At 35.8% G+C, this 19,435-nt stretch overlaps 1 protein-coding gene across 2 annotated transcripts in view; it reads right to left on the bottom strand.

The window, feature by feature from the left end:
- The window catches only part of VAV3 (vav guanine nucleotide exchange factor 3), a 171,553-nt gene that overhangs the window by 23,088 nt on the left and 129,030 nt on the right, over positions 1-19,435 (bottom strand). For both annotated transcript variants that reach the window (XM_037403846.1, XM_037403845.1), the window contains exons 20-21: positions 6,435-6,571; positions 2,578-2,643 (exon numbers count right to left, since the gene is read on the bottom strand). In XM_037403846.1, the coding sequence (XP_037259743.1) occupies positions 2,578-2,643; positions 6,435-6,571 (203 nt within the window). The remainder of the gene's footprint in view (positions 1-2,577; positions 2,644-6,434; positions 6,572-19,435) is intronic.

Genomic DNA, 19,435 nt, shown 5'->3' on the forward strand with positions numbered 1-19,435 from the left:
GTTCTCTGTGATAAAATCAGGACCACGTGTTCAGCTTACACAACAGTAAATCTATCCAGGTGTTAAAACAGTCATTTAAGTTGGTCTAGTTCTTGAGAGTGAAAAAGGAAACATGCATTACTCCCAAATATCGTAGACAAAGGGCTCTCAAACAGTAGCATTTGTAGTGCTGGTAGTATGCAAACTCCTTTGAAGTCTAGGAGGCCTAACACAGCCAGGTACTACCACTAGCAGCAGCAGTGGCTCTTCTATCCCTCCAGCTACTGATGGTGTTACTCATGCACCTCTGCTTCTAGTGTAAGATTTGGGAAAGAGTTAACATAACATGCATATGCTGACATAGAATTCCTACAAGAAATGTTTTAGTGAAGCAACCAAATGAGATCTTTCAAGGCCAGTTAGGCACTTACAGAGTTTTTACATGCCGTGAGATATTTCAGTAATACATTCCATCTACAGAAGAACTGCACCTTTAATGATTTGTACTATCCCCCACAGGACTAATTAAATAACATGCTTTCTACCAGCAGCAGGAAAATAAAGAACAGTTTTTTAAAAAATAAACATTCATAATTTGTCAAGTAGTCCTGCTATGTTGGAAAGGGTATAAAAATTCAAAGATGGTTTAAGTGCAACCTCCAGAGCAGTTAAACAATGGATAAGTAGTCCTTTTCATAAATTTTGATTGGACAGATTGATAGATAGATATAACAAGTGTTCTTCATTGTCACGAAACAGAGTAAAATACTGTGCTATTTATTCAATGCCTGTATAGAAATAAGAAAACTGGAGGAAAACTAGAAAGAACCAGATATTATTCATATGGTACCGAAAATGTCTGCTGACATATAACACTTATTGCAAAGAGGAAACAATTGTTTATAGGTACATCTATGAAAAGTCTGGAATATGGATATCCTGGAGCTCAGCAGTTTTTCATTCAATATTCATTCCTAAAGTCTTTTGATGTATGTATTTTATGCCGTTTCTGGGCATTTTTATATCAGCTGGTTGTAAAGACTGTTAGACTTAATAAAAGTTATAGCATGTTTAAAACCTGATTGATATTTCAGTATCTTTAACTGCATCATTTATCATAATAAGATATTCATATTTCACCCTTCCAAGTTAGCAGTGGTAAAGCATCAATTTATCTTTTTGTTCTTATCATCACACCCATTGGTAACATTTCATGAATAATATTTATTCTTTCTGTAAAACTGTATTATTTTCAATAGTCCTCTAAATAGTATATTTTACATTTAGCAGAAAGCAATCTTCACAATGCCCTAGTAGTGTTTTTCCTAACACTGGACATCCTACTGCTTCTGTTTTAAAGTACAGTGGCGGTTCCTAAAATGTTGCTGTCAATGACTGTACAACAACTGACTGAGTGACTCCAAGAACCTACCACCAGTATGTAGCAGGTACTGCCTGTGTCCAGGACAGTGATGCCACGGTACAGGAAATCCACAACTTTTAGAATAAGCAAGGGGTGCAGGGAAGAAAGCTAAATTCACATACTGTTTTCATTATTTATTCCAGATCTCTTCTCTTACCTAATCTAAATACCTTGTACTTACAATATTCTGTGCATCCCTCTTCAAACAAAATCCTGAAAATACAGGGTAATGAAGATGTCTCAAGATATACTAATGTATTTATACTCTTTAGGTTTACATGTATATTTGTTTTAGAAACTAAGGCAGAATATAAACCTTAAAGGCATATTAAAATGCAGCCACAAACAGCTGATTCCACCTACTTATAAACCATTTAAGTGGCATATCTTGATTGCTGTAATGAAAGCAATTCTATGAATAAGTCAGACTTGTGAATCAAGTTAAGTTAAAGTTATCTTAAAGCAAGGTAAGGAATATGATTCAGTACTGGTTTTCTGGGTTTACATCAATTAACCTCAACAAAGGGACATATAGTAATCTGATGCACAGTGTTATAGAGGGCAGAGAATGAAGGAGCAAGCATACAGCCTATTATAATGTATCATCACATCTGTATACAAAACCTGAGTACATATTATAAAATAATTTTTCTTATTGCTATCCTGAACTTTTCTAGATTGAGAACTTCCTTGTGTGAAATAAAGACAGATAAGAGAAAATCTATCAAGTATTCTGAATTCAAGGTTTTACTTCAGTTTTACTCTTACACATTTTTAAACTCACTGCATATGGTGTAATCCCTCTCTCTAACCCAAAGTGATTGGGGAAAAGATTAGAACCACAGCATTCTCATCTTACTGCTGGGGAAGGAAGGAAGCACACTTTCACATAAACTGTCTTTGTTCTATACTCTGAAAACTGTTTAGATGGTTCAATTTATTAATACCCCCAAAGGTGAAATCTGCTTCTCAAACATGTTTTCTTGAGATGTCCTATTTATTCCGATAACCAAAAAGCATTACAATGTTATGTTTTAAGCAATATTGACCATACCATGAAAACACAAAGGAACTATAAAAAATATAATTTTTGTAAGGTAAGATTAATAAAGCAGTAGCACGAACTAGGCAGTTTTTTTGTAAGATGACAAACAGAATTAAACAATTGTACTTACACATGGGCTAGGCTTTACTGCATCACTTGGGAAGAATCCAAGCTCTCCTGTTGTTAGATTTCTGCCCTAGAAAAAAAACAAAACCACAACAACAAATTTTTCACTTTTGAGCTATAATGGGGGTTAACAGTAAATAATAATATATGCACAGGGATTTAGGACAATAAGAGTATACCAAAGAATTTTAAAATAAAGTGCTGTTCTAATAAAGTGTTACTTAACAGTTGTGTGGGGGTTTTTATTATGGGTTGTTTGGGTTTTTTATATAATTTATATAATTAAGTAATAATTGTGGCTGAAACACCTGAAAGCTCTAACAGATGAGATGTCAGAAGGGGGCTCAGAGCCTTCGTTGTGATTCCCAGTTCTGTCAATGTCTGCCAGTGCCTGATATCTTCATTACTGTTAATTATCTCCTTCCAAGTTATTTCCTCCTCAGTTGGCATCACTCTAGTAAGAGCTGCCACACTGCAACATTACAGATCCCCAAAATCTCTACCCAACCACACAGCGGCAGTTGCAGCACCTGAAAAATCATGCTAAATACAATGCAAATTTACAGCAAATAAACCCATCAGCCAATTCAGACACAAAGTTCTATACTTAAGGGTTTCCACAAGTGATGCAAATCACTGGAAATCAGGTGAGCACAATAATACTAACAGAATTAAAGATCAACTCTCTGTCTATAATATAGTCACAAGGTGCTATAGATGCACCCACACAACTGGGGGACCAGCTGCAGAAATGCATCCAGCATGGCCTAAACTGAACCTTTTACGCAACACAACTGCTGCCCCAAAGTTGCAGGACCAGAGTTGAATGCTAAGGGCCAGAAGTGACCTGATCATCACAGAGCCATGCCTCAGCAGCTCACAACTCACCACCAAGCTCTCCTGAAGAATAACTCCTCAGGCCGGCAGAGCAGCAAAATAAAACCACCTTTCTAGTCCTAGCAAACATCCATCTGGGACCATGCTTACCACACTTTCCATAGCAGAATAGAGCACCAGCTGACATTTCAGAACACAGAAATCAAGGCATCAAAATATGTATTTTGGCAAGCAAATTTTTTCATGTAACAGATTTTTAAAAGCACATAAATGCCTAACCTCCATTAAATTTAATAAACTGACTGTAAACATAATATACTATCAACATTTGGCAATGAGAGTAAGAACGAGTACTTCACAAGTATTTTTGAAAATTACATTTAATTTTTTATTTTTGATGGGGGGAAAAATTCTTCAGAAACAGACGTGGAATTTCTTTAGGGTTTTAGTTCATTTTGTTTCTGTAATACTAAATGTGTAATTGCACCCTAATACCACCACACAAAACAGAATTCAGCAGTTTCAAACAGGGTGGAGTTGAATGCAAAAGCAAGGATTAATGAGGGTTTATGAAAAAATGAATACATTCTTTGATTGTGATACCCTAAGCATAATAAACAAGTGCATCATTTTCCTACGGAGATCATTATGCAATTTATCACACACGGATAGTAACCCCAGTAACTGCCACCATTACCAAATACACAGAGAAATACAGAGGCAGCAGAGGAGAGAGAAAAGCACTTAAGCAGTATTTAAGTTATAATGTCCTGAATACCAATAATATTAAAAAAAGAATTATGCACAAACAAGTGACAGTATTATAGATCTGGACCTGTGTTCAGCAAAGCTTCCTTGTGCTCTTTCCCACTATCTGCTTGAATACACGCTATCCTTTGCATCCATACATTCTATTTACTCCTGAAACATGAATCCCCCTGAAGGACAGATTTAACTTAAACGCAGAGCTTTGGCACAGTCTCCTAAGTGATACTTATTTACAGTACTAATCTCATCTGAGTAGTGAGTGATATTACAGTCAATAAGACCAGCCATTAAATAAAATATATTAACATCTATCAAAACACATTTGATGGCATTTAAGCTATAGCTTAAGCATTGCTTAGTAACTTGTGGTGTTTATCTGATGTACTGTAAAGAATGACAAAAAGTTATATTTAAACCAGACACACTTATCTATTACAAGCACTTGAATTTCTAAACTGAGTGATGGTCAACTTAAAAGTCCGTTCAAATATTAGTCTTTCAGGTCAGCTGTAAATTACTGTAAAGCACCTCTTGAGTAAAACTTACACATTTTAATACAAATTGTGTTTTGCAAGTTTTTTTCTTAATATGCATTTTAACAATGCAGATGTCATTACAAGACTTATGAAAATCTGTAGTAAGCAGTCTGTGACAAGTCAGCTTGTAAGAAAAAAAAAATCCTGAATGATGCAAATAGAGATGACAATTTCCCTGAAGATTCAAATTTATTACTAAGAGTTCTGGGGAAGAAGCCTCACACATGTTCCAGTTTCTGCTACTTAAACACAGTGAGATTCTAGCTAAAATCTTCAGCATGGTAGGTACAAAAAACATCTAAGAAAAATTCCAGTAGATTGAGTCGACAGATGTATACAAACATGGCAATAGAATCAGTCCCACAAGAAGTCAATAATTCTGGCTTATTGTATTAGCCACACGATTACCTCCTAGCCAGTCCCAAATCAAGAGTGTCTTTAAATGCTTCTCTGGATCAGAACTTAAGACTTTGCAGAACCAAACCATACATATAAAACTATATAGGTCAGGATCTGCCAACCAACGTTTGTAAAAATTTTGTAAAGATGTAAAATATCTATGGTGTGCCAAATAATAAATGGGGGGGGGGGGGAGAGGTTGGTTCGTTGGTTTGTTGGATTTGGGTTTCTAGGGGGTAAGGGGTTACAGTTATTTACCTAATTTTTTAAAAGATAAATCAATTCTATTATTTCTGACTTCCCCTGGTTAAATATTGTTCAGGATGATGCAGTGGCATAGGAACAAAAGCTCACTGATTCATTCCTGAAGAATCTGGAGAAGATTCAATCCTAACTGCAATCAGGAAAAAAAAGAAAGAAAATAAAAAAGTATGATCTAACTCATGTAACAGACCTAGCCATTTTTATAAATATATTCATTAGCTTATTTCAGTCTCAAAAAAAATAAGAAAGTCACAAAGACAAACACAGGAACAACAATTCAAGATAACAGATGCTTCCCAGTTGTTGTTCTATTAATACACTGAAAGTTCTTCTATTTAGCTCTACTTCCATTTATCTAATAACATCAGTAGTACGTAGGATTCTAGTATGAACAATTTAGACAACAATCAAGAAAAATGAGACATGCTTTAATGCATTTATCTTTAAAGTGAATGCTAGACAGCATTTCGAATCTGTTTATAGTTATCAACTAAAAAGAAATTTCAGTAACAGTAGTGATGTGAATTACATGATACTGAATTTTGCCATCAATAGAATATACTTTTCCATGCACATAAAAACCTGTGTTTAGCTGAATTGAAAGGTCATGAAGAAGTTTAGGTGTAGTTCTGTTTTGCAGAGCTATTTCTCTCCCCTATAAATCTAATAATCCTAACTAGGTTTTCCCAATATAGCTTTCATTTCTGCTATGTTAGAGAAACCGTGACTGAAAATTCATGGGACTTTGCTGTTTATGTGCCAAGTGCTCTCCTTAATTCTTATAATTTCACAATAAGTATTGCTACCAATGCCACGTTCTTGCAGATTTATTCACCAGGACTTTTATTCTAAGGCTGCAAGAATGAAGCTTTACAGAATACAGGAACTATTGACAATTTAGAAATAAAAATAGTTGCGTTAGACATTTGTTTGGGGGTAAAACACGAAGATACTCTTTTGTTGTTCAGAAAGGAAAAAAGTTGCAAGTGCAATAGATCAATAAGAATGTAATGTCTGGAATTAATGGAATATAGCCATTTGATAAATGATACCATACCTGCCAAAATAAGCTATGTGCATCGCCTCTAATTAGTTCAATAGTGTCTCCAATCTGGATATGCAATGGTGGACCATCTTGAGTTGCTGGCTGTGGTATTCCGTTATAGTTTCTAATGACTTGCATTTTTGGTAAACCTGAACAACAAAACAAAACAACAGAAAAAACCAAAACTTAAGTCTGCACATGTTTTTGCTTAATGACACTTTACAACATCTGAAGGCCACAAAAGCAATCAATCAACAAAGTGACGCTATGTCTTTAATAGGTACCTGACTAAGGCACTAAGGCAATGCCTTAGTACCATATCATGTACAACCTAATAGAAAAGAACTACTTGGAAAAAAACAACTTTTTCTTCCCTTCTCTTCTTGGGGTAAAGCTGATTTTGTGTCTATGGAGGCTCTTTCCTCTACTGATGCACTCCTAGCTCTGCATAAGGTTCAAATATTAAGGCTATCTTTGTAGTTTAAGGCAAAAATTGTGATGAACTAGTATTAAAACACACTAATATGAAGAATCTCATCAGCTTTACATTATTAGTACCAAAAAGCAGACTGCTGATGTGAACATGTCCAAGACAGTAAGGATGACAACCCTTCTAGGCTTCTCGTAAGACCTTCCCCCCCAAGTTTTCAGGTTTTGACAATATTTTTGGATACACATAGCAAAGCCTAGATCAATTTAAGGTTTCATTTTCAAGACAAGAACTCTAGCTGCACACGAATCTTTCCACATCAATACCAGCTGCATCTAGACAGCTGATCTCTGATTTTTTTTTGTTTGGTTGGGTTTTTTGGGGGGTTGTTTTGTTTTGGGGTTTTTTTTGTGTGTGTGTTGGTTGTTTTTGAGGGTTTTTAAGGGAGCAATCTACTTCTTGAAAAACAAAATATTTTCCCCAAAGATCAGTTTCTCTGTCTGTACAAAGAACTAATTCACTGTTTGTAACTACAGTTCAAAAGCCCTCTAGAAGTATCAAATGGGGGGAAGGACTTCAGCCAGAAGAGAAAACTGTGGGTACTGTAACTCCATGTTCTTACAACTATAAAATGGCATTTTAAAAAACCCAAACACTTAAAGCATTATGGACAGCTAATGTATGGCACTATAACAGTATGCTGTGATATTGTGAGATACTTGAAATCAAGTGAAGTACCACCCACTCCATAAAAAACATAGTAAAGACTTAAAAGTTCTTAGAAAAGCATTTTTTTCCATTCTTTATACTGCCAAGGAAAGCATCGTTTTAACAGAACAGATCTATTTTTAATCACTATTCCTCTAACTTTAAATAAAAGTTTAAATAATTTTTTTATAACAATTCACCTGGTTTTAACTGCACATAGGATGTTAAAAACAGCTACAATTAAGTGAGCACATCCATTTAGAATCTTATCGAGAAAGTTTTTGGTTAAGTAAGATTTTCTAAGAATTTATAGTAATACATACAAATAAAGAGTGAAAGCGTGCAAAATCAAGGTAGCTGGGCTGCCATATTTAACCAGTGTCTTGCTAGAGAGTTATGATTAACTTAATTCTAACGACAAAGTATCAGCAGACCTAGAAAAGACTGATTTCTGTTGCAAGATCACTACTATAATTTAGGTGGCAAAAAATACAAATAGACATGATCTCCTCTAAATTGTATGAAACATGAAAGAGATCACCTTCAGTAATTACTACTCTCTGTATTTAAGAATAAACACGAATCCAAAGTGCTGATGAAACATTACATAAATACCAGCTCTTAAATTACTCAGCCCAAATGACACCATAACTTTTACTATTTCTTCAAGTTATCTGGCATACTTAAAATGAGCACCTAATTATTAATAAGCAATTATTTCACTTTGGTAAATACTAGACTTTGCTTTGTTTCTCAGCTGAAGGCTTTCAAGCTTTCAAATACTGATTCAACATCAACAAATTCTGCATCTATTGCATGGCTAATAGAAGCAATGCTGCGTACAAGCACCTACTCAAAGCTGACAACTTTGTCCTAACCCAAGGAATCTGCCTCATCACAATACAACTGAGAGCTTTGCGTATGTGACAAACAAACTAAGCATGCACTCAGAGACATACTCGGAAGTTGAAACAAACGCACAAAAAAATATTCCCATTGTGAAATCTTGTATCAGGTGATTTAGTTTATCACATTTTCAGTGTGCAGATGCAATATACTTAAAACACCACCTTTGTATTGATCTTATCACATAAATACTCTCATGTACTTTCAGAGCAAATCCTCAGGTTTTAAAAGATACTACACTGCTAAAATCATAAACACATGTAAAATGACTTTTTTTTTATTTTACTGGTAATTATGATTATTGGCATCTCTGAAAAACAGGCCAAGAGAGGAAAAAATATAATGCTGTGTCAACTAGCAGAATTATTTGAAAGGTAACACAGAATTAATCATGTTAAAACATATCATGCCTAGAATACTTGTGTATAATCCATTATGCTTAATTCTGTAAAACCCTACAGCAAAAAAATTCCCTTGGCAGATACAATGTTGGAAGATTTGATCTAACACCTCTTGACATCACTAGAAATAATCCTATTCATTTAAATAGGCTTTTGGGTTAGGGTCTTAGTCTTAACAGAGTTCATTATCTTGCTTCAGATCCCTTCTTAAAACTTCTTTGCCGTAATGCCTACAGCAACTGTGACAACTACAGCGGCGATGTGCTACAGCTGCTCTCTACTACGGTGACAAACAAATTTTATTCCTCTACTGTAATTTTACTAGCTACTTTTATCCAGTTGTTGTCTCTACTGTACTTAAGAGTTCCCTGTGCTTGGCACTGCCTTTGCTATGAGTACACACTGTCTAGCACAATGTACACACACGATCACCAGATCTAGCTAAACCAGCACATGGAATAACAGGGACACATGGCTAGGAATCCCATACATTGCAATAATACAGAAGAACGTTGTAATTTCATTCATTACTGTATTACTTTAATTCACCCACTTTAGTAATGATACTGTGTGTGAGCTTCAGGGCCACTGATCAAAGATGCACCTATAAACAAGGGAAATTATTTTCTGGTGCTAATTATTTAAGCACGCCTTAAATTCGACACAGATTCTGAAAAGTACTTTGTACCTTGAAGTACAACAACTGAAGGTAAAGTCACTCTCCAACGACAGGGGTGTCTAAGACACAGAGAATACATTCATTTCCAAATCAGCAATACCAGACATGCGTAGGCAGCCTGTACTGATCAAAGACATAAAAGCAGTGAATGTACAACTAATATTTTACTCATTGTATGAAAATATCATCAAAAAGACCTGTCCTTGTTACACGATGTCAAACATTTTTTTAAAAAAAAAATCTTTGTTTTCAGGAACAAAAGACTAAATCAAATCTTTGAATTAATCACTCAGAAACAAGCACATACTATTCTGAAATAGCTATTTTTCCATGGATAAATGTTCTTCTCACAGAACTACCCTTAGAGAACCATTAAGCACAAAAGAAATGAAGGAGATAAAGACAAGTTAATAAATTGAGGTAAAGAGTCATGGAGCTCCAAACAGAATATCAAACTTTCATTTCATCATGTAGTTACAGATTTGATAATAGCAGCTCAGAAACAGTTTAGCAGATTAACATTGAGATTGTTTGCATTTAACTGGACAGAATTTGGTCAGCCCTTCCCCTCCTAATCCATACAAAGTGCACTGGGGTGTGATGGATCAAGTCCGATCCACCTTTATCACAGGAACCAGCTTATACAATATTCCAGCTGTTTAGCAAGCTTCTCCTAAAACTTTTTTGTTTGTTCCTACTGTTCATTTTAGAACTTTACTCTCTGAGCATTTCGAATCTTCTGCTTTCTGGTGTGAACTAGTTCATGGCCAACTCACGTACATCTAGAGGCAGAAGTCTGAATAGTTCTTTTCCTTGTCTGCATTTATTTTCATAATGTAGTTACAGAGAGCTATCGTATCCCTTTTAACCTTCATTTTGATAGGTTGAATGAGCCAGGTTCTTTTAGCCTCCCCTCATAACAGATCAATCCATCTGAGGCAGTATAACTGCTTTACTGAGGTTCAGACAGACAAGATCTAGATTATTTTCCTTGTCTATCCTGACATTTCATTCTTAACTGGCACATGGAGTCATCACAAATATAGTCATTAAGAATCCTGAGTACTTGCTTTAGTATAATAATGCAGACAAGAAAAAGCAGTATGTTACAGAAACCTGAAATATTTTAAGTGTAATTTGGATTTTTTGTGATAGAAACATTATGCATTAATGAGTAAAATATGAAATATTATAAGCATTAGAGACACTGCCATTGTGATGTACATAGCTGCAGTACTGAGAGTATCTGATAACTACAGAAAACTTCTGGAAACATATCTGGCACAAAAATGTTACTCATGATTATGTTTAAAAGCAGAAAACTCAAGACACATAGGACAAGGTCAGGATTTCAGCCATGCATTATTATAATTAATGTTAAAAATACCATTGGCTTCCATGAGGTCAGATTTTCACATGACTAAAAGATTTTGTCAGGAAACTTCCTGATTTAAAGATGCAAAACCAGCCTGGCAGTTTCCCACCTTGAAATCAAATAGCAAACTGATCCAGTTATTCCACCAATAAACAGCTGAAATTTACTTCACTTGAAAGCCAGGGAAAACCCCAGATTATGAGAAAAGTCTTCATAGTCAAGCTCTGGTCACAGACCTAACACAAATTGATGATCTAAATTGTAGCTCATGAGAAAAGCAGAAAGCATGCTAGAGTCAGGGTTTGCAAAGTACCAATTTGGCTACATTACAGAAAAATAAAACCTTTCATAAACGATACCACACATTTGGGTATTTAATCTCATAGTTATGAGTCAACGAAGAAGGTTACACTTGAGAAATAGCATAGTACATAATAAGTTAGAACACCGATTATATGAGAGAACTAATTGTATTCCTTACAGCAGCTCTGCATTTATGAATGGTACTGAATAACCCTCAGTTTCATGGAAAGATTCAAAAATGTTATTTTTTGCTAACAACATGCATAATGCACACCCTATGATGACCTCCATCTGTCAAAATTTATTCCAGCATCTGTTATTTCCAAGCAATGTAGAACGTGGTTTACGCTTTGGGCAGGGGTCATTTGAACATACAGAATAATGACATAGAGTATAGGAGAAGATTCAAAGAGGAATTTGTGGATATGCTATATATTTTTAGCAGCAAGATGTAGAACAGCTTTGTCTGCATTAAACAACCATTCCTACTTAATATGAGCCTTGAAAGATGATTTTCTTTTCCTCTAGGGAAAATATAGCCTAGTCACCAAATATTTGTAACATGATCCAAAAACCAATAATGTAATGGAAGAAAGCCTCCTGACTTCATGAGGCTTTGACTCTGAAACAGAATTCTAGACTAACAAGGCCACTTCTTAACACTTCCAGAATCTCAACACAATGACATTTGCTGTTCCTATAGTAAATGACACTAATTCTGTCCTTTCTTTCACCAACAGAGCATTTTGAGTGTCTGTTTGGACAGTGAACTTGCTTTAAACTTTTTTGGTTTATATTTTCATAGCTACAAAAATAGGGAATGCAGCTCTGCTGAGGAGCAGACTGATATTTAGTGATTGATAAGCCTTCCATAGCAAAGACCAAAAGAAATACCCCACCTCAAACCTCAGAGCAGATGCATCTCCAGCCATCATCCCCCTCCAAAACCAGGAAATGAGGGCAAGGTAACCCACAGCAGTATCTCATTGGATTAAGTGTCTGAACAGTGACCCACAGCGTCATGAATTATTTAAACATGGCCAAACTAAAGACACAGGCGAAGGAGACCTTGTATTTAAATAAAAGTGAAGAAATCCAAAATTAATAATTACACCACAGCAAGTGAAGTTAGATTGTGAAGGTCTCAGACCAAGGAGCATAACTGCAGATAATAAAGTAACAAGAAGTTATGATTAAAAAAAAAAAAACATAGGAAAGCAGATGGGTTGATAAAGACAGCAGCGTGGCAAGCAGGTAGACAGTTATATCCACAATCTGAGCACTTGTGTCACAAAAAAATATCAATTTGCCACCTTTTTTGGCAACATCTTGGTCCAATACTAGTGTTATTAAAAGCCTAAAGGGAAGCTCTATTCTGAGCATGGACTATATGAAAATAAAGTCCTTTGGCATTCTCTGCATGTTCATCAAATCAGCTCTGCTAGCTCCAGTGTTTAAAACTCCTGTTCCTAGTGATTTTATTGCAGAATTAACAGTAAACTGGGTTCTCCTCTCTCGCATTTACCAAGAGAGCTGCTTTTTAATTCCTAATCAATTTCATTATCCCACAGCCAGTGAAAGTCAATAGCTTTGTACAGTTACTGCCAAAGGTAGAACTTGTCTAGAAGGACTTCTCAGATGGTGAGGAGACATAAGAAAAGCAACACTACATAATCACTTACAAAAAACCACATTCAGTTTCTGGGGCTGTCTCTTAATAGCATGAAAGAAAATAAGCTGGTTGGTTGTTTTTTTTTTACGAGTACTTATGCCACAGATTACAGAACTCCAGTACATGGAACATGCCAGCACAGTTTTTTTAAGTGCACTCTTCAGAGTGGCAATGATTTAAATAATTACTGTCGGACAAAATTAATACAATGAATAAGTACATAGACATACCTCAAAGAAGATACTTTAATTGAACTTTTAATTCTCCCAGTCTCAAGTCATTATTTTTCTATATCATCATAATTAAATTTCTAATTTTAGATATATCTTATAAGCCTTACATTCAGGCAAGAGGACTGAAATGCTGACAGCGCCTAAGAATCAGTTTGAATATTTCACTTGTTTGCCTTTTCTTTAGCTGTTTTTTCTTTGAGTACTGTTCAATAATATCTCAATATTTTTCATAGGACTAACCATAACTCCCAAGTTTGCTGTTTGACTCAATTTTAAGTAAAAAAAAAAATTCAGAAGGCTGATTATTAAACATTTAATAGTTACCATAAGACTTACTCAACTAACTGTTTAAGCTTCTGCTTATACAGGCATACAAGTAAAGCAGCCCTGGCAGGACTTTATTCCACAGAGAACTCACAAGCACCAGAGGGGAGGCCAAAGATCTTCATTATCTCATAATTCAGATGACAAATTTGTAATGCACTCCAAACCATATCTGATAAATATTCACATTTCATTTCCACAGAAACAGAAAATTTAAAGACTGTCATCCTACAGGACAAATCTGCTGAAGAATTTTTTTTTTTCTTCTTCTTTTACAGCCCTCCTTTCTATTGTCCTCCTTTGGCTGTTCCTACCACTGTACCTCTCCTTCAGAACCTTATTGAAGCAGCATTCAGGGTTCCCTCCAGTCCTTTACTACCTGTCAAAACTTCTATAATTATTCCAAGACTCAAATTTTCCACCATTTCTCTTTGATGCTGCATATATAAGTTGTATTCTTGGCAGAGACATCTGCAAAAATGGTCAACTATCAACTAAAATGAAGATGCGTGGGAGGAAAAATCTGTCTGCTAACAGTCTGATCAACAACTTGTTATCAGAAACAGAAAAACAGCACAAGTCAGGAAGTCCTTTTGCTTCTTTGGGTTTTGTAGACCTGATTAGCAAAAATTCCTCTGATAAGTAGCTGTATCTCCATTTTCCACTGCCTCACATCATACACACAAACGACATAGCAGATCACATCAGGAGTTCATTGCAAGGAAAATAAACAAGTCTAGCTCCATTATTCAATTTCCATGGTTGCATTTTTGAAATTGTGTGACTTCTGAAATATTTCTACACAGATTATTTCTTTTTTACATTACAGTAGTTTGTTTTGCTTAAAGAACAATGCATAGACAAACAGACATCTTCCCCTGCTCTGAACATCAGCATTTGACTTAGCTCAAATGTGCTTTCAGCAAAGGTATTTGAAGATAAATCTCTCTTTCTGCTTAGTGACAATATGAGCAGCGTTAGTAAAATCAGCAGCATGGGAACGTGGACACTCAGAGGTGACAGTCCCCTCTCAGTAGCAGCTTTAAGTCTTCAGGTCTTCCAAGTCAAGGCCAAACTTAATGCTCAGCTTTGTGCTTCTATAAATACAGCTGGCATTTGTTTTGATGAAAAATAAGCAATTTAGCTAAGAAAATTCAGAATCCAAACTGAAGTTTCAGAATTTATTTTTTTACTTAGAAAAGAAAGACCAACAGAAGGCATTTTCTTATTTAACTCCTAAGCAGGGACATTTGGCACATCGTGACATTCATTCTAAGGAATCTGGAAGCTTGCCTCTATGCAAGAAAAAACAGCCATTGCAGAAATGTTTCTGAACAGCCATATTTTTAAAATTATGAAGATAAATGCCATAAAGGCTGCCTTTTGAGAAAGGAATGAACCTATCATTATTTATATGACCGATGTCCACTTGTCTCTCATGCCCTTAAGGGTGGTTCTGCTTGCAACTCTCACAGATTCACTCCTCAGGTTTAATTTTTTTTATACCTTTTTTCCTCAAAACAGAACAGAAAGAAAAGGAACTGTGAAGATTTTGGGAAGCTGGGGGACAAAATGTTACAACAGAGCAAAAGAAATCTGAAAATTAGTTAAGTACACTGAAGAAAGAATCCACTGACATACAAATGCCAACTCATTCTTGTTTGCACAGCAACATTTTCAGAAGCTGTCCAAGGCATCACTCTCAAGTCTTCTCTTAAAATACATTCATTTGGTTTTGTACATCCATATGTAACTGCAGCAATAAAGGATTCCATTTTCAGAAAATACCAAGTACTAGAAAGTTCAAGTACCACTATCTCCAGCTGCAGTTGTGAAATATTTTGGAGTTTTGTGAAGCTTCACACAAACTTTAGCACATAAATTTAGAAAACCTGGGCACACCCTAGATGAATAACATTGGATTGCAAATGCAAGAAAGGGTGTTTAAAGTAACAGAAATTTAATGAGCAATTCCAACATCACATCTTATTATTTATACTCAAAAATAGGTACTTAGCAATTTAAAACTTTTATGTCTATGGTTTGTCCTCTCTCAAAAAAGGGGCTCTCTCCAGGTCTTCATTGAATGTAGAAGAGAGCAAGGAAGGCCACTGACTTTATAATGGTCACAGCCACACACATTTTGTGTTAAGTCAGAGCAAAAACTATTCTTTCACTGACAGACCTTGGTTTCCCTTTCATAACATGTCTTCCTCCAAACAAGTCTTAAGGACAAGCTCTCGTATTTTGTGCAACTTCAAATGCTTCTTCAGGCAACTAATCCTTACTTGCAGTGACACAGGCAGCTATCTGAGAGTAAAGGATTTTGGAATCATCTAGATAGAGAAGAATCTCAGCACTTTGAACAACTGTTAGAAATGGCTGAGTGCTAAATGTCTTATTATGTGACTAAACAACAAAGAATAATCCTGTTTCAAAAATACAGTTTTCATTTGTTTTGACAAAGCAATGGAAACTCATCATTTCAATGTAGTCTAGTAGGTGAAACAGGGATATAATTTTAAAATATAAAGTTCCCTCAAAACTAAGATGCTTTATTATTTTCTTTAAAATTGAGCAAACTAGATTTTTGGCATATGAATTAAAAAGTGTCATACATGAGGTGCTGCTTTTTATAAAAGCTCAAGGTATGAAAATTAACCAATGTTAATTATCACATCTTTTAATGTGGTGCCATAGACAGGCATGGCATTCTAAAGTGTATTTGTTCTAGCAAGTACCTGCCCTGAGGAGCTAACAACTTACATTGGGCAGATACTATAGATGAGCTATGAAGGTGTGTCCAGACAGTAGTACATTATGTGCAGCAAAAGGCTCTGAAAAACAGGGACAAATCTTGTCAGATAAAAACCCATCATTCCACAGAAGTAATTACTTTGAGCTATATTTTTAATATTACCTTCTGCCTGCCCAGGGATGATTCTGGAGCAAGCAGTAAGAGGAAGAAGGCTTGAGAGCAAGAGCCCCACTTTGGAAACTGAATTGAATACTGTGAAGTATCATGAATCTTATACAGGACCTAGGCATTTTTCTGTTGTTAAGCATTCATGAATAATTTTGGAAAGAACTTGGTCAATTAAGTATGAACAAACATAAACCTTGTCCTTTCTAAAACATAAATATACTGCAGTAAAAAGCATGACAGTGAAATCTCACTTCAGTGTGCCTGAAAGCACGGCAGCCCTACCTTTTAACAAGTCTATTCAGCACAAATGGAATTAGTCATCCTGCTGAATACACCGTACACTTCAGTGTACAGCTACTATACATTAAAATAATAATCATGGGCAGCAAGATGATAACTGTGCACAATATAACCCATGAAAACACACACCTGTGCCACCTAGAATCTTTCACAGGTCTCAAACAAAATTTAAAAGCACACATTGCTGAAAACATGCTGAGATTTTATTCATCAAGCATTGCAAAACTGAAAATTATCTTTCATACAATTTATTTTGTGCTCTGTATTGACTAATAGCATCTGCCTCTAAGATAAAAGAGCTTACTCTCCATTTCTGCCACTTACAAGAAATAAATTCTCTGGCAAGAGAGGAGTTATAAACTATTATATAACATGAAGGGGAAGCGGCTGATGCCTGGCAAAGAGGCAGGTTCCAGCAAACGACAGAATAATCTTGCCTGCATGCACCGTCTTCATAATGCCACGTAATCCTTCAGCTTTTCAAGTTAAACACTCCTGTGATCTTCCTCTTCGAGCAATTTTTCTTTTCTGTGGCCTCTACTCTGATTATGGCAGATACCTCTTTCACTTCTTAACTGACAGTTCTTAACCTACATGCAAAAAAATTTCAGGCCATAAAGACCTTCTTTGCATGGAATCATCTCTAGATGAACATTGCCAAGAATTATGGCATTATATTAAGCAATGAAAAGACACTTTTGCTTTGGCTGGAACGAACCTGCTTTCGGAAAGTATGCCTACTGATTTCTGGTCTGTTACAGCAAATAACTGATGTTAAAACTTGCTTTCATCACAAAATATTTGTGTTATAAAAGTAAAAAAGGGCAAGTACATATTTCACTGTTACCGCAATGTAGTAAAAATTGTTTATGCCTAAATAATATGTACTTGTGATTTTGTTTTTTATGCTGCATACTTTGCATATTGAAGCATTGGCAAGCTACTAAAATAACTTCTAGGAAATCCAAAAGGCATAGTATTTTGTTGTATTTCCAGCTTTTCCATAAATCTGTAGTATCCCTAGCCTCATTCAGTTGACGCACCTATATGCAGACTAACAGACCACGTTTTAAGTATCAACTGAGTATAAAAATGTATCTATCTTCACATTATCTGACCTTACTGTCTTCATTTAGAAGTTATCCTTGCTTTTTTAGCAGGACTGACATATCAAAAATTAGGCACTACTCTGATGCACTGAAGTTTCTGCAACTTCCTCCCTTTTTATCAAAGAAAAATATTTTCAGGTTTTAGTACAAACTTTAAAAATTGTTGAAAAAAATTAACTGGCCTAATTTTCCATGTTTACATACAAATAAGTCCCTAACTTGAAAATACATCACAGGATGAATAAATAATAAGCAGTAAGAGGGTCTTGTTTTAAAGATAAAAATTAAAACATATAATAAAATCACCCATGATCACTTGATCTTTGTTGCAAAATCAAGAGGTTATTGGTGAACCATCATAGGCAATAAAGATGGGAACCAAGATCAGTCCCCTCTCAAGATGTCAGTTCTGCCATAATAAATCAGGCTCCATCTTAAAATCTTTTTGTTTCTTTCCTTTCCGCCAAGAAAACCCTCATATATTCATCTTAGCAGTAGTGAAAGTTCTCCTTCTGCTTTCTGTTTCCAGTCTGAATGTGGATTATGTACTCCAGCAAACAGTGGGTAATTTGTCAGGACATAAACCATACCTGAAAGCTATCAAGGATATGGGTTGATGTCCCATCTAACCCAGGATGAATGTACTCTGTCACACCCCCACTAGCTGTGCAGCCTCAGGATGGTTCAGCAATCCAATCAGAAAGAAAACCACTTATTTCCCTATTGCCACCACCACTGTTGTCTCCCATGACCAGTTTTCCATTATCTCACTAAAGCAACTTAGCCCTGTGACCAGATGATCATTAGATTCAAAAGAAAGGGCAGTGAGGGAACACCTGGGCGGGAAAAAGCACCACAGCTTCTGGCAGCAGCCTGTAGCTACATTAAAGAATCACCAGAGATCAAACTGATACCAGAAGAACACCCAGAGTTGGTTTCTTTCTCTCAAAAATACTGCCCGGACAAAGAATATCCCTCACGCACTTAAATCCCAGCATCAGCTCTTTGAGCTTAGTTGATCATTTGATGTTTTTCAGATGCTGAGCCATGTGCAGAGCAGTGTACAATTACAGGATTTAAATCAATAGCACCAGCAACAGACAAATAACAAAATCAGCACATAATACACAAAAGCAGTGAGAGATTTAAGTCTCCATCATTAAGTCTCGTAGTCTTTTCCTTTTGAGCCTTTCTCCTTATTTATCCTCTCTTCTCCCCATGATCAAGCAAAAAGGGGGGAGGGAGAAAACTATAGGGCAACCTGTAGGGTCTTACAGGAAAGAAAAGAAAGGAGGAAAAAAAGCCACAAAACCAAAAACCACACCAACCAAATGTTAGAAGTTGTAGTAGTATTCAGTGAATTCCACTGAACTAAAACGCTAACTGCTAGTTGCAAGAAGACTGCTGCTGCCAGGGGAGAGATGTTATTCTGGAAGGAAAAGCTGTACATGCAGCTTTTGTTGTCGTATCTTATTTCATATGATTTGTTGCTGTCAAACCCAATTAAGGAAAAAATCCAAGAACAGTAAACATGCTGCTTTATCATCTGAAGTAAAAGGCATAGTGCCTCATGGTCTCCTCTCCCCACATATCCTGTTCCACATGGGCTGGTTAAAGAATAACCTTGAAGGTTAATGGAACTGAGGC

This window comes from Falco rusticolus, chromosome 11 (assembly GCF_015220075.1).
Source record: "Falco rusticolus isolate bFalRus1 chromosome 11, bFalRus1.pri, whole genome shotgun sequence".
Lineage (NCBI taxonomy): Eukaryota > Metazoa > Chordata > Aves > Falconiformes > Falconidae > Falco > Falco rusticolus.